The sequence below is a fragment of the Oncorhynchus mykiss genome, chromosome 21, assembly GCF_057628025.1.
Source record: "Oncorhynchus mykiss isolate SJ-2025 chromosome 21, ASM5762802v1, whole genome shotgun sequence".
NCBI classification, from domain to species: domain Eukaryota; kingdom Metazoa; phylum Chordata; class Actinopteri; order Salmoniformes; family Salmonidae; genus Oncorhynchus; species Oncorhynchus mykiss.
This window is the reverse complement of record NC_143042.1, coordinates 29,256,886-29,282,561: the sequence shown is the minus strand read 5'-3', so window position 1 is coordinate 29,282,561 and position 25,676 is coordinate 29,256,886. Positions and strand designations below refer to the sequence as shown.

Here is a 25,676-nt window from a genome sequence, read left to right as displayed (position 1 = left end):
CACACATACACAATCCATGTCTTAATTGTCTCAAGGCTTAAAAATCCTTCTATAACCGGTCTGCTCCCCTTTTTCTACGCTGATTGAAGTGGATTTAACAAGTGACATGAATAAAGAATAATAGCTTTCACCTGGATTCACCTGGTAAGTCAGTAATGGAAAGAGCAGGTGTTCTTAATGTTTTGTACACTCAGTGTATAACAGTAGAACAAATCTTTATTGTCCAGAGAATTTGTCCTTTGCAGTTTGTTAGATCAATGCGAGAGGACAGGGGATTGGCTGTCCAGATGTGGTGGGCATGGCCTAACCTGGGAGTGTGGGCTGGAGATGCAGGCAGAGATCTGTGTGTGTGTATGTGTGTGCGTGCATGTGTGAGCTTTAATTTTAATGTGTGTGTGTGCGTGTACCTGGAAGTGTGGGCTGGAGATGCAGGCAGCAATCTGTTTGAAGAGAGGCTCCTGAACACGGATAAACTGAGATGGCTCGATCACATCCAGTATCTCCTCTATCTCCCCTAGGAACATCACCTACAGATGCACACACACACACAAACACACACACACACACACACACACACACACACACACAAAGAAAAACACGCACACAGATGAAGAGACAGATGCACACAAATATACACACAACACACACGGGTGGACACACACACACACACAGATGCACACACACAGGCTCACACACATATGAGAGAAGCACACCATGGGTTTATAAAAAAACACACAAAGATATCTCACCTCTTTCTGGGTGCAGGTTTTGGGCCAGTATTTGAGGAGCCCTCGTATGATCTGAACAGAAAACAAACAGAGGCAAAGTCCAGCACGGTGTTACAGTGTTTTATGTATACTGGAAGTTCCAGTGTGAGCAGTGACTAACAACAGTAAGGTTGCAAAATTCCAGTAAACGATAATCCAAAATTCCCAGGTTTTCCCAAAATCCCAGTTGGAGTATTCCTGGAATCAGTAGGGAATATGCAGGAAATCCTGCAATCAGGATTTCTGGAAGGCCTGGGATTTTTAGGAAAGTTACTGTGATTTTACAACCTTAAATGACAGAAAAGGTGTTCCTTACGTATTCTGTGACAGTAGAATCTTTCTCCATAAACTGGACCACACAGTACGCCAGCTGTAGAGTGGTAGATACATACAGCAGGTAAACACACACACACACAGCCCAGCTAGCACATAATGTTCTGAGAACCATATGTTTCTTAGAACTTGGTGAGAGCATGGTTGTCCTATGGTTATTTTGCATTCAACCTTCCCATAACTTTCTGGGAATGGCGCCATATAGTTGCTCAGCACATTTAAGGAACTTAACATAAAAAAAATGTTTTATTACATTAAGAGAACGTTTCCTAAAAGTTCAAACATGGTTATATTTAATTTCAGTTTGATAATGTTCTAGGAATATTCTCCAACTGGTTTGACATTGGGAATGTTCTCAAATAGTTAAGAAATAACGTTAAGAAAAACCGTTCTTCTGTGGGAAGTACAGTACTTCCGCATAATGTTTTCTGAGAACATTTTACTATAGTTCCCTGAAAGTTTTCCTGTGAGGTCTTATTAACATTCTGAGAATGGAAATTCTAGGTTATTTGAAAGTAATTAAATAATGTTCTGAGAAAACGTTTCAATAAGACTTTTAAAAACACTGCTAGCTTAACTGTGTTGAACTCCAAGCACAGATATAACACATGGAATTTCATCTGTTAGGCATTAATCATGCAAAAACATATAATTTTCTTGTGGCACGGCATCAGTGAGATTTTAACCAATGGTCTTCTGTTCTCTATCCATGGAATGTGTCCACTGTGCCACCAGGATGGAGTTAGGATCCCATGTTTTTTAACTTATACAAAGCTGTTCATTTTAGTATATTCAATCAGACACCATTTCAAAGGAAACGAGCATTCATTAAGATCAGGTGTGGGCAATTAGTGGGCGCAGCTAACACACCTGAACACACTTAACAAGATAGAGGATAGACAGAGTTGTGCTGACGCTGAAAATAATGTTTATTTTTTTAAATAACATTCTTAATGTTTTATTGTGGTTTTTATGGAACGTTTTCTTAATGTTCTGAGAACATGACTTTAAATAGAACCATGAGGAAACCTGCAAAAAACTTTATGATGAACTACTGAAATTCCCACAGAAGATCGTGGTATCTTACCATTCTCTGAACATTCAGAGAACATGACTTTAAATAGGAATATGAGGAAACCTTTAAAAAATGTATGATGAAGTACTGGTTCTTAGAAAGTTATGTGCTAGCTGGGTATCCTGCACCATTCCCAGAATGTTGTGGGAAGGTTGTATGCAAAATAACCATTCGAAAACCATGCTCTCACCAAGCTCTGAGAAACATATGGTTTTCAGAACATTATGTGCTAGCTGGGCTAGCAGTGCTATTAAAAGTCTTATTGAAACATTCAGTGAAAGTTTAAAGGAAATTATTAAAAAACCTCAAAATAACCTAGAATTTCGGTTCTCAGAACTTTAATAAAAACTATCAGGAGAACTTTCAAGGAACCATAGTAAAATGCTCTCAGAACCTCCCTGCAAACTAAAAATGTAAGTTCCCAGAACATTTAAAAACATTCCGTTTTAACAGTCAGCAGACTTTTATTTTTTGTATTTTTTTATTTAACCTTTATTTAACCAGGAAGGGCTCATTGAGATTAAAATCTATTTTTCAAGAGCGCCCTGGCCAAGATAGGCAGCACCAAGTCATTACAAAAAAATTACAGACAGACAACATGGAAAAACTACAAGTAATCTAGTAATAACCATTGAATTCACAAGAGTATAAAACTGAAAATTAAAAACATTGACAGGTCAGGGAATCAGCCTCAAAATCCTTCATCAGTGATTTAAAAACACCAATCGGGACAAGTTCTTCCAGTTTAAAAGTATTTTGAAAGGTGTTCCAAGACAATGGCGCAGAGTACATAAAAGCCCTTTTACCAAATTCAGTTCGGACATTTGAAACAGTTAGCAGGATAAAGTCCAACGAACGAAGAGTACCCACCACATTTCTGAACAATAAAAATGCACAAATAAAAAGGTAGTAAACCCAAAATGGCTTTGTAAATAAAAGTATACCAGTGACTGAGCCTACGAGTGACTAGAGAAGGCCAGCCAACCCTGGTATACAAAGTGCAGTGGTGCATAAGGGTTTTGCAGTTTAAAATAAATCTCAAAGTACCATGGTAAAGACTGTCAATTGATCTCAAACACTGACCGGAAGCATTCATATATAAAATATACCCATAGTCTAGTAAAGGCATAAATGTAGCTGATACTAGCCTCCTTCTGGCTTCAAAAGAAAAACAGGCCTTATTCCTAAAATAAAATCCCAATTTCAGCTTCAATTTTTTTGTAAGTTGTTGCAATTTAAAAGAGAGGCCGTCATCAATTAAAATTCCAAGATATTTATATGAGGTTACAAACTCAATCTCCTTGCCCTGACAGGTAGTAATAGGTGAAAGGTTCAGAGGTCTATTTCTTGTATAAGAAACCACCATTAGTTTAGTTTTGTCAGTATTGAGGATAAGCTTCAATTGACACAAGGTATAAAACAGTATAAAAAGCAGTTAGCATGTTCTGGAAAGCTTTTGTGAGAGATGAGGCACAACAGTAAATAACAGTATCATCAGCGTAAAAATGAAGTTGTGCATTTTGGACTTTTTTGTCTAAATCATTTGTATAAATAGTGAATAAGAGAGGACCAAGTACAGAGCCTTGGGGCACACCATTCAAGACAGACAATTTAACAGACATAAGCCCATCAAATTGAGTGCACGGAGTTCTATCAGACAGATAGTTAGCAAACCATGCAACTGCATGCTCCGAAAGACCTACACTCGACAATCTCTGCCTTAGTATAACATGAGCAACTGTATCAAAAGCCTTAGAGAGATCAATAAAAAGTGAGACACAGTGCTGTTTTAGTCAATGGCTTCAGCGATATCATTTAAAACCTTCATGGCTGCTGTAATTGTGCGATTGGTACACTGGTAAAATAGAGTTAGTAAATAAAAACTCTTTTAGCTGTTCACTTACAAGGGTTTCAAGTATTTTCACCAGGAGTGACAGCTTTGAGATTGGCCTATAATTATTTAAAAGAGTTGGATCTCCCCCTTTTAAAAGTGGTAGGACAAATGCTGATTTCCAGATCTTTGGAATTTCATTACAGTCCAGGGTTAGATTGAACAGAGATGTAAGTGGTTCAGCTATGAAATCAGCTGCCAGATTTAAAAAGCAGGGATCCAAAAGATCAGGACCTGCAGGCTTTCTCTGATCTAAGGATTTCAGGGCTTTATGTGCCACCTGCACTGAGAATGGCAAAAAGCTAAAAGTTTGACAGTTCCCAGAACCAATGGGAAACCAAAAACGTACGTTCCAACAACTTCCAAGGAATCAAATGGGCTAGCTGGGAGTACTGTATACTGTGTACGCACTAAAATATTGTATTTTACACATGCACGCACACACATTCAAATACTGTGTGTGTGTGTATACACACACACACAAACACTGCACACACTCACACCCCATGTGTTGTGTTATGAGCAGTGGTATTGCAGTAATCTGTAGTTTTTTCTTGTTGCAGCATTCCCTAGAGTCAGAATACACACCCACACACACCCACCCACATGTTCCCTAGAGTAGGGTTTCCCAAACTCGGTCCTGGGGCCCACCCCCTGGGTGGAAGTTTAGTTTTTTTGCCCTAGCACTACACAGCTGATTCAAATAATCCAAGCTTGATGATTAGTTGGTTATTTGAATCAGTTGTGTAGTGCTAGGGCAAAAAACAAAACGTGCACCTAGGGGGGCCAGGACCGAGTTTGGGAAACCCTTCCCTAGAGTGGGAATACAATGGGATGTAAAACCCTGATCCCACCGGATTACTGCTCTAAGGATCGGAAAGATACGTTTTCCAAGTTGGTGACTGCATGTGTGTGTGTTTCGCGATTGCCCCTCCCTAGGTGCGTTGCCATGGCGAGTGGGCACCGTGGCGACGGAGTGTGTGTGTTTACTTCGGAAGGAGTGATGTCACAGCCTGCCCTGAGGGGATATGACATAGAGCTTATACCGCTCCTTTCTCTCTCTCTCTCTCTCTCTCTCTCTCTGTATATTTCTCTCGATCTTTCTCTCTCTCTTCCTAACTATCTGTATCACTTTCTTTTTCTCTATAATTCATTTACTTTCTACCTCTGCCTCCCATTCACCTTTTCCACTCTCGCTCATCTTTTTCACTTTTCTTTTTTTTCCACTTTTCTTTTTTTCACTCTTCATCCCTGACTTTCTCCATCCCTTTCTCCCTATGCACATTATATGGAAAGATCAACAGAGGGTTGGAGCGTGGGGGTGAATGGAGGGAGGGATGAATGAGAAAAGCAGGAAAGAACCAGTGAATAAAATAAGACAGGAGTTGAAGCGTTTAAAGGATTAAAGTCAGATTAGTGACAAGCCTAGGGTAAATACAGAATTGTTTTCTGTTGTTAGGTGAGGGATTATCGGTATTGTAGTCTGTTAGGATAGAGTTTATGGTGTTTGTAGTTCCAGGCTAATAAGAGGTGACAACTGGTGACTTTAAAAATGTAAATACAGCAGCCTAAACCAGTGTTTGCCAACTCCAGTCCTCGAGTCCCCCGAACCACACACACACACACACACACACACACACACACACACACACACACACACACACACACACACACACACACACACACACACATGTTTTGGAGCCCCAGACAAACTCACCTGATTCAACTCATGGAGGGCTTGACGATTAGTTGACAAGTTGAATCAAGTATGCTTGTCAGGGAGTAATAGAAAAATGTATGCTGTTAGGGGTACTCGAGGACTGGAGTTGGGAAACACTGGCCTAAACCATGGCTACTTTTAACCAGAGTCCCCACCCTATTATCAGTAGTACGCTACTTTTGACCAGGTCCCAAAGGCTTTGGTCAAAAGTGGTGCAATATATAGGGAATTAGGGTACTATTTGAGAAACAGGCCATTGTTCCCTCCCACCTTGCTGAAATAAAACAGCATAGACCAGCATAGGCTGGTAACCAGCCTTCATTGTGTTTTTGCTCGTGACCAGCCTTCGCTGTATTTTTGCATAACCAGCTAGACCATGCTAGTCAGACCAGCTAAACCCCTTAAACTCAACTCTGAGTTCCACTGCTTTTTTTCATTGTTCACCTCTAATCAGGGACTGATTTAGACCTGGGACACCAGGTGGATGCAATGCATTATCAGGTAGAACAGACAACTAGCAGGCTCTGGCCCTCGTGGGGTAAGAGTTGAATACCCCTGAGCTGGACCACACTGGTCTGCCAACAGAACCAGCTAGACTATGCTGGTCAGCCAGCAGAACCATCTAGATAATGGGTTCCAAACTTTTTTGGCCCACAACCCCATTTTGATATCAAAATATTATTGATATTGGGGCTATGACAGTCAATTACAAATCAGTCTGGCAGTAATTGTGATCGTTTTTCAATCTGAAGGAAGTATGATTTGAAGTGACTGAAATTAGAATGGTATTGGGAAGTTAAGAAGATCATCAGGCAATCATTTTGTATGATCTTCTGCATAAAAAAAGTACATCATTGATGATGTTCTTTTTCCCTCAGTCTGATTTAGTGCCTAGTCTTGTCCACTCTTTTCTCATTAGTCCTGTGTGGCTAGTGGGTATTGTAGAGGGAAACATCTTATCTTTCAGTGATGAGGTCATAATAATAATAATAATAATGTAGTATACTTCAGGATTTTAAAAATGAAGTATTTTTATCTACTTTGCCAGAAGATGGATACCATTTATGTCTCTGCGTGCAGATTGAAGGAATTTGCTAACAACAGTTAGCTCAATTGCTAACTAGCGTTAGCGCAATGCCTGGAAGTCTATGGTAACTGCTAGCATACTAGTAGATACCATAGACTTCCAGTAATTGTGCTAAAGCTAGTTAGCATTGGCTCACAAAACTTACCTCAAACTTCCTTCATACTGGATGCAGAGACACAAAAATGGTATCCATGAGTTCATCTGACTCTGGGGAAGTGGATAAAGGGCTTCATTGCAAAAATCCCGAAGTATCCCTTTAAAAAGATAGAGGCACATTTGTAGTAAGAAAACAGAAACCGTTCTGTTTATTACGACTGCTTCTCGCAACCACATTTTTAAAATCAGGACCCTACATGGGGTTGCTACCCCTACTTAGGGAAACAATGAGCTAGACCATGCTGGTCAGACCAGCTAGACCCCTCAAACTCAACTCTGGAAGTCAAAGTCAGTTCCACTGCGTTTTTCATTGTTCCCCTCTGCTCAGGGACGGATTTACACCTGGGATACCAGGTGGATGCAGTTAATCATCAGGTAGAACAGAAAACCAGCATGCTCTGGACCCCTTATGGTAAGAGTTGAATACCCTTGAGATAAACCAAACCGACCTGCACTGCTAATGGTTTTTATTTGGGCAGTTTGAGCTGATCTAGCTGGATTGAATGGGGTTTGCTAACCATGCTCTTTCCCTGAGGGAACTGTGTGTTTGTGTGGTTGGCAGGCCATGCTGTGTGTGTTAATAAATAATACATGGAGTCAGAAGAGAGAAATGCAAGGCAAGCCAACGTTTAGACTCAGAATACATGCACATTAACACACACACATATGTGCACACACACCAAGGCGGAGATGCACACATACAAGTACATACAGATTTAATAGAGCACACATTCGCATATAGAAACCTACACGTAGACACACATTCACAGATACTGGTTGTGTGTGTGTATAAGAGGATGGTGTGGGTTGTGATCACAGTCTGTAGTGTGACTCGACGCCGATCTCTAGTGGTCATGGGTGCACATTACAGTCTCATATAATATTTAAAGGGGCAATATTTAACTTTTTGGGCAACCTAACAAATTTCACATGGAAATGTGAGTTATAGATCTGTCCTTCTGAAAGCAAGTCAAAGAAGCGGTAGATCTGTTCTGTGTGCGCTATTTCTATGCTTCCCGTTCTTAAGCTTCATTTTTGCTTCAAACTATATTTTTGGTTATTGAACATTTATTTCACAGCAGTTTAGATTGTACCACTATTCTCTACACTATACTTGCTTGTTTTGTCACATAACCTGAAATTAGGCAAAGTAGTAGAGTTTTAGCAACCAGGAAATGATTTCACCATAATACACCTTTAACTCTTAGTACTGGGAAACAGAGCGAGTGAGCGAGAGAGCATGTGTGTTTGGCAGGCCGTGCTGTGTGTGTTAATAAATAATACATGGAGCCTGAAGAGGGAAATGTAGGGCAAGCTGACATTTATACTCAGAATACACACACAAACACTGACACATTCACAAACACATATATATGCACACACACACACCAATGCTGAGATGCAAAGATACAAGTACATACAGATTGAATAGAGCACACAAACATATATAGAAACCTACACATTGACACAGACACACACATTCACAGATACTGGTTGTGTGTGTCTGTAAGAGGATAGTGTGAGTTGTGATCACAGCTGGATGTGCAGTCAGTCTGTAGTGTGACTCCAGGCCGGTCTCTAGTGGTCATGGGTGCACAATGTAGTCTCATTTAATATTTAAAGCTGCAATGTGTAACTTTTTTGGCAACCCAACCAAATGCACATAGAAATGTGACTTATTTTGGTTATGGAAAATATATTTCACAGCGGTTTAGATTATAGAATGATTTTCTACACTATAATTCCTTGTTTTGTCACAGAACCTGAAGTATTCGAATTTTAGCATCCAGAAAATTATTTCTTCATAGCGCACCTTTAACTCTTAGCACTGGGGAACACACACAGAGACAGACAGACATACAGACAGACAGACACAGAGAGAGACAGACACACAGAGACAGAGAGACAGACAGGCAAACACAGACAGAGATAGACAGACATACAGAGACAGAGAGACAGACAGAGAGACAGGCAATCACAGACAGAGACAGACAGAGAGAGTCAGAGAGAGACAGAGAGAATGACTGACCTGTGCATGGAAAATGGACAGAGACTTGGCTGTGTGTAGAGGTATCAGGACTCGAACCAGGAACTGCTTGTGTTCCGACTTCAAGGGCAGAGCAAACCCGTTTATAATGCTGTAGACAGAGAGAGAAGCTTACCTATGAAATCAAAAAAATTCAAGTAGACAGCCTAAGGAAATTTACAACAATGACAAATTGTTTGATAAAGAATGCAAAAACAGGTTTGTGCAAATGTAGTAAAGGTGTCCGGTCAACGGGACAGTTGTAAATCATGCAGAGCCTTGTCACGATCGCAGATGTTAGAGAAACAACAAATGTCGAAACATTATATCTTATATCGGCTGAAAGCTTAAATTCTTGTTAATATAACTGCACTGTACAATTTACAGTACCTATTACTGCGAAAAAATGCCATGCTATTGCTTGAGGAGAGCTCCTAACAACAAAACACTTTTTTCACCACGATAGGTTTGATAAATTCACCTCTGAAGGTGAAATGTGTACTTAAATTCTGCTAGATACAATCCTTTTTCATATCCTAAAATGGTCCATATAGCATGCATGATCGATTTTGTATTTCCACTTGTTCAATTTGCAAAGAAAGGAACCTGAAAATCTAACCCTAAACGTTGTTTCAACCAGTCAAATCACGTTTGTTTGTATTCCTCAGAGATCCTAGAACGTAACCAGACTTCACCATATAATTAGGGGTGTAGTATGTCATATAGGACACCATATTTGGTGAGATAGCGACACCTTCATGGCACGCCGATGACGCGGGCGGTTTTCACTTGAACAACTCTAACTTGGTCAAATAAGCACCAATCGGGATCAAACAAAGCTAGCTAGATAGCCAATGAGCTGGGATTTACGGGAGAATGTAGCTAATAATCTTGTTCGACAGCATGCCTTTTACTTTTGGCCAAAAATTATAAGAATAGTTGTGAAGTTATGAAAACTGGTTGTTTTGCAAATGTTGAACTTATAATATGGCTAATACTGGAAAAGCTAATTCAAAGTCCAAGTATACAGATTTGACGATATTCTTTCAGAAAAATGTAATATGAATGCAAATGCCTCCTTCATAATTTGCCCAAATGTACCTAGGTGACTTCACACTGAATGTCATGAAGTTTGCTCATACTTCAAGTTATCCATCTGAAACTTTGCACATACACTACTGCCATCGGAATTACAACCAGAGTGATGGATAGAACTGGGACCATTCTGTTGCATTTCAAAGATGGTGGTGGGAAAAAAACGGTTGTTTTTTTCTATGTATTTTCTTTTACCAGATCTATTGAGTTATATTCCCCTACAATCAATTCACATTTCCACAAACTTCAAAGTGTTTCCTTTCAAATGGTACCAAGAATATGCATATACTTGCTTCAGGGACTGAGCTACAGGCAGTTAGATTTGGGTATGTCATTTAGGAGACAATTTAAATAAAGGGGGCAATCTAAGAAGTTTTAAAAATATATAATATCACATTTACATAAGTATTCAGACCCGTTACTCAGTACTTTATTGAAGCAACTTTGGCAGCGATTATAGCCTTGAGTCTTCTTGGGTATGATGCTACAAGCTTGGCACGGCTGTATTTGGGGAGTTTCTCCCATTCTTCTCTGCAGATCCTTTCAAGCTCTGTGATGGGGTACATTGTTGCAAAGCTATTTTCAGGTCTCTCCAGAGATATTCAAATGGTTTCAAGTCCAGGCTCTGGCTGGGCCACTCAAGGATATTCAGACTTGTCCCGAAGCCAGTCCAGCATTGTTTCGGCTGTGTGCTTAAGGTCATTGGGGTGGCAGGGTAGCCTAGTGGTTAGAGCATTGGACTAGTAACTGAAAGGTTGCAAGTTCAAATCCCCGAGCTGACAAGGTACAAATCTGTCATTCTGCCCCTAAGCAGGCAGTTAAACCCACTGATCCTAGGCTGTCATTGAAAAAAAGAATTTGTTCTTAACTGACTTGCCTGGTTAAATATAGGTAAATAATTGTTTGAGTGGAAAGTGAACCTTTGCCCCAGTCTGAGAGCTCTGGAGCAGGTTTTAATCAAGGATCTTTATGTACTTTAATCCATTCATTTTTCCCTCGATCCTGACTAGTCTCCCAGTCCTTGCCACTGAAAAACATCCCCACAGCATGATGCTGCCAAACCACCATGCTTCACCGTAGGGATGGTGCCAGGTTTCCTCCTGACGTGACGCTTGGCATAGGCCAAAGTGTTCAATCTTGGTTTCATCAGACCAGAGAATCTTGTTTCTCATGGTCTAAGAGTTCTTTAGGTGCTTTTTGGACAAACTCCATGCAGGCTCTCATGTGCCTTTTACTGAGGAGTGGCTTCCGTCTGGCCACTCTACCATAAAGGCCTGATTGGTGGAGTGCTGTAGAGATGGTTGTCCATCTGGAAGGTTTTTTGCTCTGACATGTACTGTCAACTGCTGGACCTTATATAGATAGGATTGTGCCTTTCTAAATCGTGTCCAATCAATTGAATTGACCACAGGTGGACTCCAATCAAGTTGTGGAAACATCTCAAGGATGATCAAAGGAAACACCTGAGCTCAATTTCGAGACTCATAGCAAAGGTTCTGAATACTTAAGTAAATAAGGTATTTAATTTTTTTAATGTTCAAATGACTACAAAACCTGTTTTTATTTTGTCATTATGGGGTATTGTGTGTAGATTGATGAGGACTTTTTTTTATTTGATACATTTTAGAATAAGGCTGTAATGTAACAAAATGTGGAAAAGTGAAGGGGTCAGAATACTTTACGAATGCGCTCTACATGATCAAATACAAATCTTAGAATCAACTATTAAAGACTACCAGAACCCACTGGATTCTCCAGTTACATTGAATGAACTACAGGACAAAATACAAACCCTCCAACCCAAAAAGGCCTGTGGTGTTGTCGGTATCCTAATTGAAATGATAAAATACACAGACCACCAATTCCAATTGGCTATACTTAAACTCTTTAACATCACCTTCAGCTCTGGCATCTTCCCCAAAATGTGGAACCAAAAAGTGGAGACAAATTGGACCCCGATAACTACCATGGGATATGCGTCAACAGCAACCTTGGGGAAATCCTCTGCATTATCATTAACAGCAGATTCCTACATTTCCTCAGTGAAAACGATGTAGTGAGCAAATATCGAATTAGCTTTTCACCAAATTCCCATATGTCAGACCACAAACTCATCCTGCACACCCAAACAAACCAAAACAAAGGCAAAGTCTTCTCATGCTTTGTTGATTTCAAAAAAATATGTTGACTCAATTTGGCATGAGGGTCTGCTATATTGATGGAAGCAGTGTTGAGGGAAAAACATACAACATTATAAAATCCATGTACACAAGTGTGAGTTTAAAATTGGCTAACAACACACACATCTCTTTCCACAGGGACCTGCAGTGAGACAGCGATGCAGTTTGAGCCCCACCCTCTTCAACATCTATATTAACGAATTGGCGAGGGCACTAGAACAGTCTGCAGCACCCGACCTCGCCCTACTAGAATCTGAAGTCAAATGTCTACTGTTTGCTGATGATCTGGTGCTTCTTTCCAATGAGGGCCTACAGCAGCACCCAGATCTTCTGCACTGATTCTGTCTGACCTGGCCCTGACAGTAAATCTCAGTAAGACAAAATAATGGTGTTCCAAAAAAGGTCCAGTTTGCTAGGACCACAAATATAAATTCCATCTAGACACCGTTGCCCTAGAGCACACAAAAAGCTATACATATCTCGGCCTAAACATCAGTGCCACAGGTAACTTCCACAAAGCTGTGAATGATCTGAGAGACAAGGCAAGAAGGGCGTTCTACGCCATCAAAAGGAACATAAAATTCGACATACAATTAGAATCTGACTAAAAATACCCATTGTCCTTTATGGTTGTGAGGTCTGGGGTGTGAGGGAGTTCTGAGGAGAATATGTGTCTCTAATATGGTCATACATTTGGCAGGAGGTTAGGAAGTGCAGCTTAGTTTCCACCTCATTTTGTGGGCAGTGTGCACATAGCCTGTCTTCTCTTGAGAGCCAGGTCTGCTTACGGCGGTCTTTCTCAATAGCAAGGCTATGCTCACTGAGTCTGTACATAGCCAAAGTTTTCCTTCACTTTGAGTCAGTCACAGTGGTCAGGTATTCTGCCACTGTGTACTTTCTGTTTAGGGCCAAATAGCATTCTAGTTTGCTCTGTTTTTTTGTTAATTCTTTCCAATGTGTCAAGTACTTATCTTTTTGTTTTCTCATGATTTGTTTGGGTTTAATTGTGTTGCTCTCCTGGGGCTCTGTGGGGTCTGTTTGTGTTTGTGAACAGAGCCCCAGGACCAGCTTGCTTAGGGGACTCTTCTCCAAGTTCATCTCTCTGTAGGTGATGGCTTTGTTATGGAAGGTTTGGGAATCGCCTCCTTTTAGGTGGTTGTAGAATTTGACGGGTCTTTTCTGGATTTTGATAATTAGCCTAATTTTGCTCTGCAGAGTCTCAATTTGGTGTTTGTCCCATTTTGTGAATTATTGGTTGGTGACCAAAGCCTCACAACCATAAAGAGCAATGGGTTCTCTACTGATTCAAGTATTTTTTGCCAGATCCTTGCGGACGCCTCCGAGCGGCTGGGTAGGCTGTTTGGAGAGTTTATCTGATTAAAAAATATATACTATTATGTCATCTCCCCACACTTCTAAAACCAAAGTTGCACCCCTGCCTGTGGCACTGATGTTTAGGCAGAGGTATGTATAGTTCTCTCTCTCTCTCTCTCTCTCTCTCTCATAGTTGTTATTTGTGTCTGTCTTCTGTTTATCATCATCTTTTTTATCCTTTAATCAACCTTTTTCTTCCCTTGTTTTCTCTCTTCCTATTTGAGGAATGAAAGAGAGAGAAATAGCTATGGAGGATAAAATAGAACAAATGTTTTTCTCTTCCATTCCTTTTCTATATCTGCCTCTCTCTATTGCCTCTCTCTCTATCGCATCCCTCTCTAATCCTCCGTTTCTCATCCTCTCTCTTCTGTCTACGGCACCCCTATATACCCCTCTATTTCATTCTCCCTCCCCTCCCGTCTCTTTCTCTCCACTCTCTCTCTCCCTTTCTTCTATCTATCAGTGAGTTTGTGGGTGGGTCTATAAATACTCAGTCAGCATCAACCTGAAGCCCACACCCCCTCCTTCCCCCAAAACATTGACTCACTCCCTCACCCTCCCTCCCTCCCTCCATTTCTCTATCTCTCAATCTTCTCAGTCCCAGCATGAAGAAACCTAAAATCAAAGGTATGTTTTGTTGACTTGGGAGAAAGATAAACAGTGTGTGTCACTTGTAGTAAGGGAGAAAGAGAAACTGTGTAGAGCAGGGAGGGGCAACTGGCAGCCTGCGGAACAATTTCCAAAAACAATCAGACCTATGTTTTTTTCTACTCAGTCGGGGTCTCAACTTACAGTTGAGAATTGCAATAGTAGAATACACAAGGTGCAATTTCGAAATTTGGCTGTGCATCGAAATTTGGTTATGTCAGTCACTGACAGTCACTCAATTAGTAATGTCAGCTAAACATTTTTAGATTGGTAAGTTAGTGTAGCCAGCTATCTAAACTTGTAGTAATCCTGGCCAAATACCGACCAGGGCCCTGACCTCCAGTAGGCCCCCAATGATTTTATTAGTCACTCTCACCCAGATATCATATTAACATGGCTAAGTCATGGCAAAATGTGTAGAATTGTAGGAAATTAATTTTAAAACTGCAAGAATGTATCTCCACCCCACGTCAAAACGGATAGAATTGCAGGAAATGTGCTATTTTCTTCTCTCTGCCCTATGGCAAAATTAGGAGAATTGCATGAAGTTTGTTATAAAATTGCAAAATGTTCTCTCCACGCCATGGCAAAATGTGTAGAATTGCAGAAAATGAACTTTAAAAGTCCAATGCGGCTGCTTTTATCTCAATATCAAATCCTTTCTGGGTTACAATTTACAGTGATTGTTTTAAAATAAAATGGTAAAAAATAAACAAAAATAGCTTTGTAGCAAAAAGTAATTTCTCAAGTAAGAATTTTGCTAGGACTGTCTGGGAGTGGTCTGAGTGTGAAGGGAAAACTGAAAACTAGCTGTTATTTGTCTATTAGCTAATTACACCATGCAGTCCAAAACTCCAAACCACCCAAGCAGGCTGAAATTTCGGGCAGTCTTTTCAAACAGCTAAACATTAAAAGGGCATCATCATGTAAAAAATGTCACAGTATTGTTCCAACCTCATGTGTAAATATATATAAAACACAGGGAAATCACCTTTTTGACTGCACTTTGGCTTGAAAGGGATAGTTCACCCAAATTACAAATCATCCGAAAGTATTTACAATTGATTGGGAAGCTCATAAAGGTCACTTATAGAGGTTTTGAACATGATGTTTGAAAAATGCTATTATCTGTCCCATGACGAATGGCATTTGTGCCATGACGAATGGCATCAAATGCTAAAACTTTGACAAGGTAAGGAAACCAATTTTGTAATTTGGGCGAACTATCCCTTTAAAACTAAACATTTTCTCTCCATAATTCAAGACATTGGCCAGTAAAAAGAATTAGTAGGGGGTAGGGGGGCCAAATCTTGCCTAGGTCCCCCAAAAGGCTAGGAGGGTATAATGCATTTAGTTAACAGAGTAGTATAGTTTAATTGCACAAATTGATTGATTGCATAAATCATTTGTCTGCATGTGTGAGTATGGATGTGGGTGCACAGACCCACAAGTTCAGATTTTTTGTGGCCCCCAACCCCATCAAAGTTGCACATTCTTGGTGTAGAGTGTAGAGGAGATACACAGCTTCAGTCCTCAAGGACAGCAATGTTGGCTGGTTTTCATAAAATGGAAAATGGACCTTTCAGTGACATGTATTGATCTAACAGAACTTGAGCACCTGCACCCCATAGAGGGTAAAGAGTGTGTGATACAAAGAAGATACACACCTGCCCAGGATCTCCAGTAGCTCTGCCACACCGTTGAAGTGCTCGGTCTCATAGATAAACCTGGAAGAACAGCGACAGGTCACACAGACACTGTCACACAAACGCATAATTTGCAATGTTAATGTGTGTCTGTGTGTGTTTGCATGTTAGTGAGTGAGTATGTGAGTGTGTACATGTACATGCATGTGTGTATACCTGAGCGTGTGTGTGTGCGTGGTACCTGAGGAAGATATTGTTGATCTGTTTGCGTATGTATGCCCGCAGGCCGAGCAATTTGCCGTAGACACGATGCAGGATGGTCTTTAGGTACTCTCTCTCCCTCGGATCCTCACTGTCAAACAATTCCAACAGCTACACGCACGCACACAGAGAAAGAGAGATAAATGATCAAAATGCAGAACCCAGAGAGTCTGAGTAATACACAAACAGAGACAGACATATTGAAATACATATTGTAAGAGGCAGACATGTAAGAAATGGATTTCTACCTGAAGAACAAACTTCTGGTCAACGTAGCGTTTGGCCATGGAGGGCTGGAAGTCTGGGCTCTCCAGGAAACGCAGAAAGAATTCATACACCAGCTGAGAAAACATACACACAGAGTACACACACACAGTTGAGACAGAGTTAAATAAAAATAAAAAAGACAGAAGGTGATAGATGGAATCATCTTCACAAACATAGATTTCAAATCTGTTTCTAATCGTGTGACTGCCCATATATGTATGTATGTGTGTGTGTGTGTGTGTGTGTGTGTGTGTGTGTGTGTGTGTGTGTGTGTGTGTGTGTGTGTGTGTATACACCTGCAGGTGTGGCCAGGAGGCCTCTAGAGTGGGTTCATCCTCCTCCGGGTCAAACTCTGGGTTCTCACTGGGAGGTAATGTCCTGAAGATATTCACTGAGATCTAAAAGAGGTTGGAGGGTTGGAGGAGAGGAGAGGAGAGGTGGAGGCAGGAGGAAAGGAAAAGGATGAAAATAAGAGAATAGAAAATAAATGAACCTAGGCTTCTCTGAACTTCATAACCCTTTCTCTTTTCTCCAATGCTATCTATCTCTTTCCTTCGTCTTGTCCTTCTCTTCCTCTCCTCCCTCTTTCTCTCTCCTTCAACCAATCCTTTATTTTCTTCTACACTCCGGTTGAAGAGTTCTTTACATCTTTCCACCTTCTCTCGTCTCTCCCTTTCTCCACTCTTCTACTCTTCTCGATCCACTCTCCACCCCCTTTCTGCTACTACTTTCCCCCCTCTCCCTCCCTCTCTCCTCTCACGTTTTCTTCTTCCTCCTGCCTCCTCCTCCCTCCCTCACTCCTCCTCTCTCACCATCTTAATAGCCTCTGGGTAGAGTGGCTCTATCAGAACTCCTCTGCTTGTAGCAACAGACTCCACCAGTTCGTTGAGCGCAGCTCGTTTGATCTCTTTCCCCTTCAGGTCAGCCACACAGTCCAGGAAGTCAAAGAGGACGCAGCACTGCTGCAGCTTCTTACAGAACAGGTCATGGAGCTCTGCCACAGGGGCATCTGGGGAGGTATGGAGAGAGGGAGAGTGAGAGGGATGGAGAGACGGAGAAGTTAAACACAACACTCCCACAAACAGTCAAAACCGTTAAACCAACAGACTGCACTTTTTGATCACATCAAGGTAACACCAAACAGTAAATTTGTGAGAACTAAATGTTCAAAGTCTCTGTTAAAAATGTACATCCATCCCTCCCCTCTTCTCACCACTCCAACCTTTTCCCCCATCCCTCCTTCCCTCTCACAGGGCTCTACGCTGACCTATTTTATAAGGAGCACATGTGCACTTAAGTTGAAAAATGTAGGCGCACACACAAAAAAATTGTAACACAATGAAAAATATTTTATATACAGTGCCTTGCGAAAGTATTCGGCCCCCTTGAACTTTGCGACCTTTTGCCACATTTTAGGCTTCAAACATAAAGATATAAAACTGTATTTTTTTGTGAAGAATCAACAACAAGTGGGACACAATCATGAAGTGGAACAACATTTATTGGATATTTCAAACTTTTTTAACAAATCAAAAACTAAAAAATTGGGCGTGCAAAATTATTCAGCCCCCTTAAGTTAATACTTTGTAGCGCCACCTTTTGCTGCGATTACAGCTGTAAGTCGCTTGGGGTATGTCTCTATCAGTTTTGCACATCGAGAGACTGAAATTTTTTCCCATTCCTCCTTGCAAAACAGCTTGAGCTCAGTGAGGTTGGATGGAGAGCATTTGTGAACAGCAGTTTTCAGTTCTTTCCACAGATTCTCGATTGGATTCAGGTCTGGACTTTGACTTGGCCATTCTAACACCTGGATATGTTTATTTTTGAACCATTCCATTGTAGATTTTGCTTTATGTTTTGGATCATTGTCTTGTTGGAAGACAAATCTCCATCCCAGTCTCAGGTCTTTTGCAGACTCCATCAGGTTTTCTTCCAGAATGGTCCTGTATTTGGCTCCATCCATCTTCCCATCAATTTTAACCATCTTCCCTGTCCCTGCTGAAGAAAAGCAGGCCCAAACCATGATGCTGCCACCACAATGTTTGACAGTGGGGATGGTGTGTTCAGGGTGATGAGCTGTGTTGCTTTTACGCCAAACATAACGTTTTGCATTGTTGCTAAAAAGTTCAATTTTGGTTTCATCTGACCAGAGCACCTTCTTCCACATGTTTGGTGTGTCTCCCAGGTGGCTTGTGGCAAACTTTAAACAACACTTTTTATGGATATCTTTAAGAAATGGCTTTCTTCTTGCCACTCTTCCATAAAGGCCAGATTTGTGCGACTGATTGTTGTCCTATGGACAGAGTCTCCCACCTCAGCTGTAGATCTCTGCAGTTCATCCAGAGTGATCATGGGCCTCTTGGCTGCATCTCTGATCAGTCTTCTCCTTGTATGAGCTGAAAGTTTAGAGGGACGGCCAGGTCATGGTAGATTTGCAGTGGTCTGATACTCCTTCCATTTCAATATTATCGCTTGCACAGTGCTCCTTGGGATGTTTAAAGCTTGGGAAATCTTTTTGTATCCAAATCCGGCTTTAAACTTCTTCACAACAGTATCTCGGACCTGCCTGGTGTGTTCCTTGTTCTTCATGATGCTCTCTGCGCTTTTAACGGACCTCTGAGACTATCACAGTGCAGGTGCATTTATACGGAGACTTGATTACACACAGGTGGATTGTATTTATCATCATTAGTCATTTAGGTCAACATTGGATCATTCAGAGATCCTCACTGAACTTCTGGAGAGAGTTTGCTGCACTGAAAGTAAAGGGGCTGAATAATTTTGCACGCCCAATTTTTCAGTTTTTGATTTGTTAAAAAAGTTTGAAATATCCAATAAATGTCGTTCCACTTCATGATTGTGTCCCACTTGTTGTTGATTCTTCACAAAAAAATACAGTTTTATATCTTTATGTTTGAAGCCTGAAATGTGGCAAAAGGTCGCAAAGTTCAAGGGGGCCGAATACTTTCGCAAGGCACTGTATATATATATATATAATCCCCAAAAATGTTAGGCTCACTGGTGCTCCTAAATAAAACTTCCAGGTAGCACAGCAAAACATTTAGGTGCATATGCGAGTAAAATGGTCGAACTGTAGAGCTCTGTCTCACCCCTCCATTCTTTTCTCCTCCCTCCATTCATTCCTCTTTCTCTCTCTCCCTCCATAGTCCAACTATGAAGGAGAAATCGAATCAGTTTTTAATAGAGAGTAATTGTATGAAGAAGAGCCGAACTAGGAACCAGAAAGATCAGATCGAGAAAGGGAGGGAAAATAGAGAGAAAGAGAGAGCAAAGGAGTATTCCTATAGTAGGGATGGGCAACAGACGGCTCACGGAGGCCCGCGGATCGATTTCCAAAAACGGGGGGGAGGGCCGCGGATCGATTTCCAAAAACGGGGGGCCGGCCCTCCCGCAAAAGGTTTACATTTTTGGGGTCTCAACGTACTGTTGAGAATTAGAATAGTAGAATACACAAGATGCAATTTAAAAATGTGGTTTTGTTACAGTATGTAAGTCACTGACAGTTACTCAAATAGCCATGTCAGTAAATGTTTTTTTCATTTAACCAGGCAAGTCAATTAAGAACAAATTCTTATTTTAAATGACAGACTACACTGGCCAAACCCAGACAACTCTGGGCCAATTGTGCACTGCCCTATGGGACTCCCAATCACAGCTGGTTGTGATACAACCTGGATTTGAACCAGGGTGTCTGTAGTGGCACCTCTATTACTGAGATGCAGTGCCCTAGACTGCTGCGCCACTCGGGTGCTTGGTAATTTAGTCTAGCCAGTTATCTAAACTAGTTATCATGGCCAACGAGTAATCATGGCCAAATATCGACAGGGCACACAAGGCACATGCCCAGGGGCCCTGACCTCCAATGGGGCCCCATTGATTTTGTAAGTCACTCGCAATCAGATATCATATTAACATGGCATAAGTCATGGCAAAATTTGTAGAATTGTATGAAATATTTCTCTGTGCCATCATGACGCGGTAAATGTTAAAAAGGTTAAGGCCGGTCCTGCATTTCAATCAAATCAAATGTTATTTGTCACACATGCCGTTTACAACAGGTGTAGTAGACCTTACACTGAAATGCTTACTTACAAGCCCTTAACCAACAATACAGTTTTAAATAAAAAATAGAAGTTTAAAATAATTAAAATAACATAGTGAGGCTATATACAGGGGGTTTAGTTAAGATATTTAAGTAGTTTAACTGCACAAATATATTGATTGTATAAATCACTAGACTGCATGTGTGGGTATGGATGTGGGTACGCAGACCCGCAAGCCACTGCGTCGTCTCATGATGAGTTCCAATTTTTTGTGGCCCCAATCCCCATCAAAGTTGACCATCCCTGGGCTACAGTATCAAGGAAAGGAATTGTGCTGGGAATAGAGTGTGTGTCCCCAATAGACCCATGGGGCTCTGTTCAAAAGTAGTAAACTATATAGGGAATAGGGTATCATTTAAAGATACCTTTATGCTTGGTAGGGAAGATTAGCGATACAGGAGGAGGGGGTGGTAGGGAAAGAAATGGAGAGAGGGGGAGCGAACTTGAATAAGAGAGACAGAGAGAGAGAGAGAGAGAGAGATAGCACCTTTTTTTTAAGATTGTAGCTATCTAGAACCTAAAAGGGTTCGTCGGCTGTCCCCATAGGAGAACCCATTGAAGAACCCTTTTTGGTTCCAGGTAGAACCCTTTTAAGTTCATTGTAAAACCCTTTACACAGGTAGAACCGAAAAGAGTTCTACCTGGAACTAAAAATAATTTTACATGGAACCAAAAAGGGTTATCCTACTGGGACAGTTGAAGAACCCTTTCGGTACCCTTTTTTCTAAGTGTACATATTGTAGCTTCCGGAGCACAGTGGCAGAAAAATACAAATTAAATTGGAGACAGTGAGTTTGTGGAAACAGGGATGGAGAGAGAGGAAAAGAGAGAAAGAGAGAGCTAGAGAGCGAAAGGGTAGGAGAGAGAAAGAATGTGAAATAAACAGGGAGTTTAAAGGTGTGCAGACATCTTTAAGGGGCAGACATGAAGAAGCATCACTGATTCAGACACCCGGCAACACACACACACAGCCAGAGCTAAATATAGTACTACCACAGAGAGAGGGAGAAGAGAGAGAGAGACAGGACAGAGATGGGGGAAATGGAGAGACAGAGGGAGAGATACAGGGAAACGGAAAGAGAAAGAGAGAGAGGGAGAAGGAGAGGAGAGAGATGGGGAAAGGTCGAAAGAGAGAGAGAGAGAGAGAGAGAGGGAGAGAGAAAGGATTAAAGGATGACATCATCTATGTTGCTCTTCTGTCTTACTCTCTTCCCCTTCCTCCCTCCATATCCCTGGGTACCTCTCCTCCCTCCCTCCCTCCTTGGCTCTGTGGCTTTCTAAATGAGATGAGCAACTACTACTCTCGTCTTTAAAAAACACTTTTTCTGTTTTGGCTGTGTGTGTGTGTGCATGCGTGCGTGTGTGTGTGAGACGAAGAGCCACTATTATAGCAGCAGCCCTCCTCCGTCTCTCTCTCATTGTCTAACCTCACCCACATTGTGACGCAGTGAGAGAGAGAGAGAAAGAGAAAGGGAGAGAGACAGGGGGAGAGAGAGAGAGAGAGAGAGAGAGAAAGAAAGAAAGAAAGAAAAAAAGACAGACAGAGACAGAGTGAGAGTGAGTGAGAGAGTGAGAGAGTGAGAGAGAGAGAGAGAGAGAGGACATAGAATAACTATTTCTTTATTATGTCCCTTTCAGGAAGTGTGTCTTACATATCAGAAAACACAACACAGCATCACCACATAAGGGACAATCCAAAATGTACTGGGCTGGGGTGGGTACAGAATAAGGCAGGGTTGTCTAACTTGTTTTTTGCTTTGGGGAGGGTTGTGTGTTTTTTTATTGGGCACAGAAGAGGGTCAACATTACCCTTTTGCAGGTTTTGCTGCATAATTTATTCCATCCTAGTCAAATTTCCTCACCTGCTTGCATGCACCTCACCTACAGTACCAAGTTTTGACACACCTACTCATTCAAGGGGTTTTCTTTATTTCTCAAATGTTCTACATTGTAGAATAATAGTGAAGACATGAAAGCTATGAAATAACATATATGGAATCATGTAGTAACCAAATATTTTTGATTTTTCAAAGTAGCCAGCCTTTGCCTTGATGACAGATTTGCACACTCTTGGCATTCTCTTTACAAGCTTCACCTGGAATGATTTTCCATCAGTCTTGAAGGAGTTCCCAGATATGCTGAACACTTGTTGGCTGCTTTTCCTTCACTCTGCGATCCAACTCATCCCAAACCATCTCAATTGGGTTGAGGTTGGGTGATTGTGGAGGCCAGGTCACCTGATGCAGCACTCCATCAATCTCCTTCTTGGTCAAATAGCCCTTACACAGCCTGGAGATGTGTTGGGTCATTGTCCTGTTGAAAAACAAATGATAGTCCCACTAAGCGCAAACCAGATGGGATGGCGCATCGCTGCAGAGCATAATTCTGTGGTAGCCATGCTGGTTAAATGTGCCTTAAATTCTGAATAAATCATGCAGAGATCATTCATTCACCTACTCTGCATCTCACAAAGAAATGGTGGTTGGAACCAAAAATCTCAAATTTGCACTCATCAGACCAAATGACAGATTTCACCATTCTAATGTCCATTGCTTGTGTTTCTTGGCCAAAGCAAGTCTCTTCTTATGGGGCATCATGGTTTGGGACTGCTTTGCTACCTCAAGGCAGGACAGCTTGCTATCATCGATGGAAAAATGAATTCTCAAGTTTATCAAGACATTTTGTAGAAGAATGTATCTGTCCGCCAATTGAAGCTCAACAGAAGTTAAGTGAAGCAACAGGACAACAACCAAAAAGACAGAAGTAAATCAATAATAGAATGGCTTGAACAGAAGAAATACACCTTCTGGAGTGGCCCAGTCAGTCCTGACCTCAACCCGATTGAAATGCTATGGCATGACCTCAACAGAGCGGTTCACACCAGACAGCCCAAGAATATTGTGGAACTGAAACAGTTTTGTAAAGAGGAATGGTCCAAAATTCCTCCTGACCATCGTGCAGGTCTGATCCATAACTACAGAAAATGTTTGGTTGATGTTATTGCTGCCAAAGCAGGGTCAACCTGTTTTTAAATCCACATACTTTTTCCAACCTGCATTGTGAATGTTTACACGATGTGTTCAATAAAGACATGAACATTTATAATTGTTTGTCTGTTATTAGTTTAAGCAGACTGTGTTTGTCTATTGTTGTGACTTAGATGAAGATCAGAACCAATTTATGACCAATTTATGCAGAAATCCAGGTAATTCTGAAGGGTTCACATACTTTTTCTTCCCACTGTATGTCAAGGTGTTTTGGTACTTCCCTTATTATGCACTACGCTTTTCCGTGCGCTAACTATTACTATACCACCAGGTCAATATGGTCTACCAGTCTAACTGTATATCCTGCCCTCACCCACCATTCATAGTGACAATGGTAGTAGGTGGATCGTATATGTCCAGATCTGCAATAGACTGACTAGCATTCATACAACACAAAAAATCATTCAAAGCTGCACCAATTTTCAACATTCTACTCTAGGCTGCAGTGAAAATGTAATTTGAATAATGGTGCAAAAGCCCTGTGATTTGAATGTTTCATTCAATTTGAATCAGTTCTACACTCGATAATGTACAAGGTCTGGAAAGGGACAGTAACAGGCCAGTCTGGCTGTATTTTCAATTCTCATACTGAGATATGCTGTCTGTTGCGGATCATCATTCTCCCAAGTCGTCCTATGTGACCACATAAGCTGCGTTTACACAGGCAGCCCAATTCTGATATTTTTTCCACTAATTGGTCTTTTGACCAATCACATCATAAATGTTCACATCAGATGTTTTTCAGAGCTGATCTGAATGGTCAAAAGACCAATTAGGGAGAAGAATACCATAATTGGGCTGCCTGTGTAAACAAAGACATATCCTCCCAGCAGGCCCAGTTATTAAGGAAAGCTTAATGGTGCTCTGCCTCCTCTCCAATCCGTACGACTACTCCTCGCGCACCTAGAACCTAACTATTTAATATAGCCTTTGAGATTTGTGTTTAATGTAGGAGTTATTTAACACAAAGATTTGTAATTTATATTTTACAATGTATTACCTTTTATATGTGGCATAAACACAACCAGTCACAATGTTTTAATCTGATTAGGCTACTTCAAAAGTCTCCTGTAGGCTATCTACGCACGTTCTTCCAAAAAATAATTATAGCATTAAAAACTGTACAGCAGCCATCTGATAAATGGAAAGAAACATCTGTTACACAACACCGAAAGGTTTAATGACATTCTGAGATTGTCAAACAAAGCCTTCGATACTGAATAAGTATTTTCTGTTTATCGAGATTGACATAAGTTAGGCTTCCATTCAATTGGCAAAAGATTTTCATGTGAATATTTAAAAATCCACATAAAGAAAATATGCGTATTTTCCCACCAATGGTGTTTCCACCAAACAGACTAAAAAACACCATGTGATAACATAGAGCACACAAAATGTAATTTTTCTCTTAAGTTTTCATGTACCGAATAAAAATCTGAAGTTCGGTGTGTTTACATCACATTTTCAGCTCTACTGATAGTTTTGTCACAAAGACTTTGCGTTAAATAGCAAATGTGTCTACTCTGGTCATGGCACGTGCGCTCCTGCCAACAGCTCGCAGATACAGTGCGGGTAGGCTGTGCTGGTAGGCTAGTCTACATGTTGACATTATTATGGCATCCAAGCAGTCAAGCATCTACCATCACGTCACCAGAATCAGACACTCAATATTTATTGGAAATGAGCATTAAAAGATCACCGTGCACTTTCACCACCCTGTGAAGTTCATCATACGTTATTTAACACTGACATTAACTGCATGATTTCCCGAGTCGTAGTGGGAGAATCACACACCATATCATTATGTGACTACAAGTTTACTTCTATATGATGGTTATTATATCAATATTCAGGCAGGTCACCCGTGATACAAGTCAGTATTCAACATCCATCCATGTCTGAAGATGAAGGAAGATGGTGTGGAAACCGGCCACTAGGGGCAACAGTGAGCACTGTTACCTTCAAGTAGGTTTTGGTTT

At 41.0% G+C, this 25,676-nt stretch overlaps 1 protein-coding gene across 3 annotated transcripts in view; it reads right to left on the bottom strand.

Moving 5' to 3' along the window:
* Positions 1–25,676, bottom strand: part of LOC110500325 (protein phosphatase 2, regulatory subunit B', beta) — a 45,412-nt gene that overhangs the window by 5,089 nt on the left and 14,647 nt on the right. For all 3 annotated transcript variants that reach the window (XM_021577634.3, XM_021577633.3, XM_090214356.1), the window contains exons 2-10: positions 17,339–17,535; positions 16,823–16,924; positions 16,508–16,600; positions 16,240–16,370; positions 16,020–16,079; positions 9,059–9,167; positions 1,084–1,137; positions 750–800; positions 408–527 (exon numbers count right to left, since the gene is read on the bottom strand). In XM_021577634.3, the coding sequence (XP_021433309.1) occupies positions 408–527; positions 750–800; positions 1,084–1,137; positions 9,059–9,167; positions 16,020–16,079; positions 16,240–16,370; positions 16,508–16,600; positions 16,823–16,924; positions 17,339–17,535 (917 nt within the window). The remainder of the gene's footprint in view (positions 1–407; positions 528–749; positions 801–1,083; positions 1,138–9,058; positions 9,168–16,019; positions 16,080–16,239; positions 16,371–16,507; positions 16,601–16,822; positions 16,925–17,338; positions 17,536–25,676) is intronic.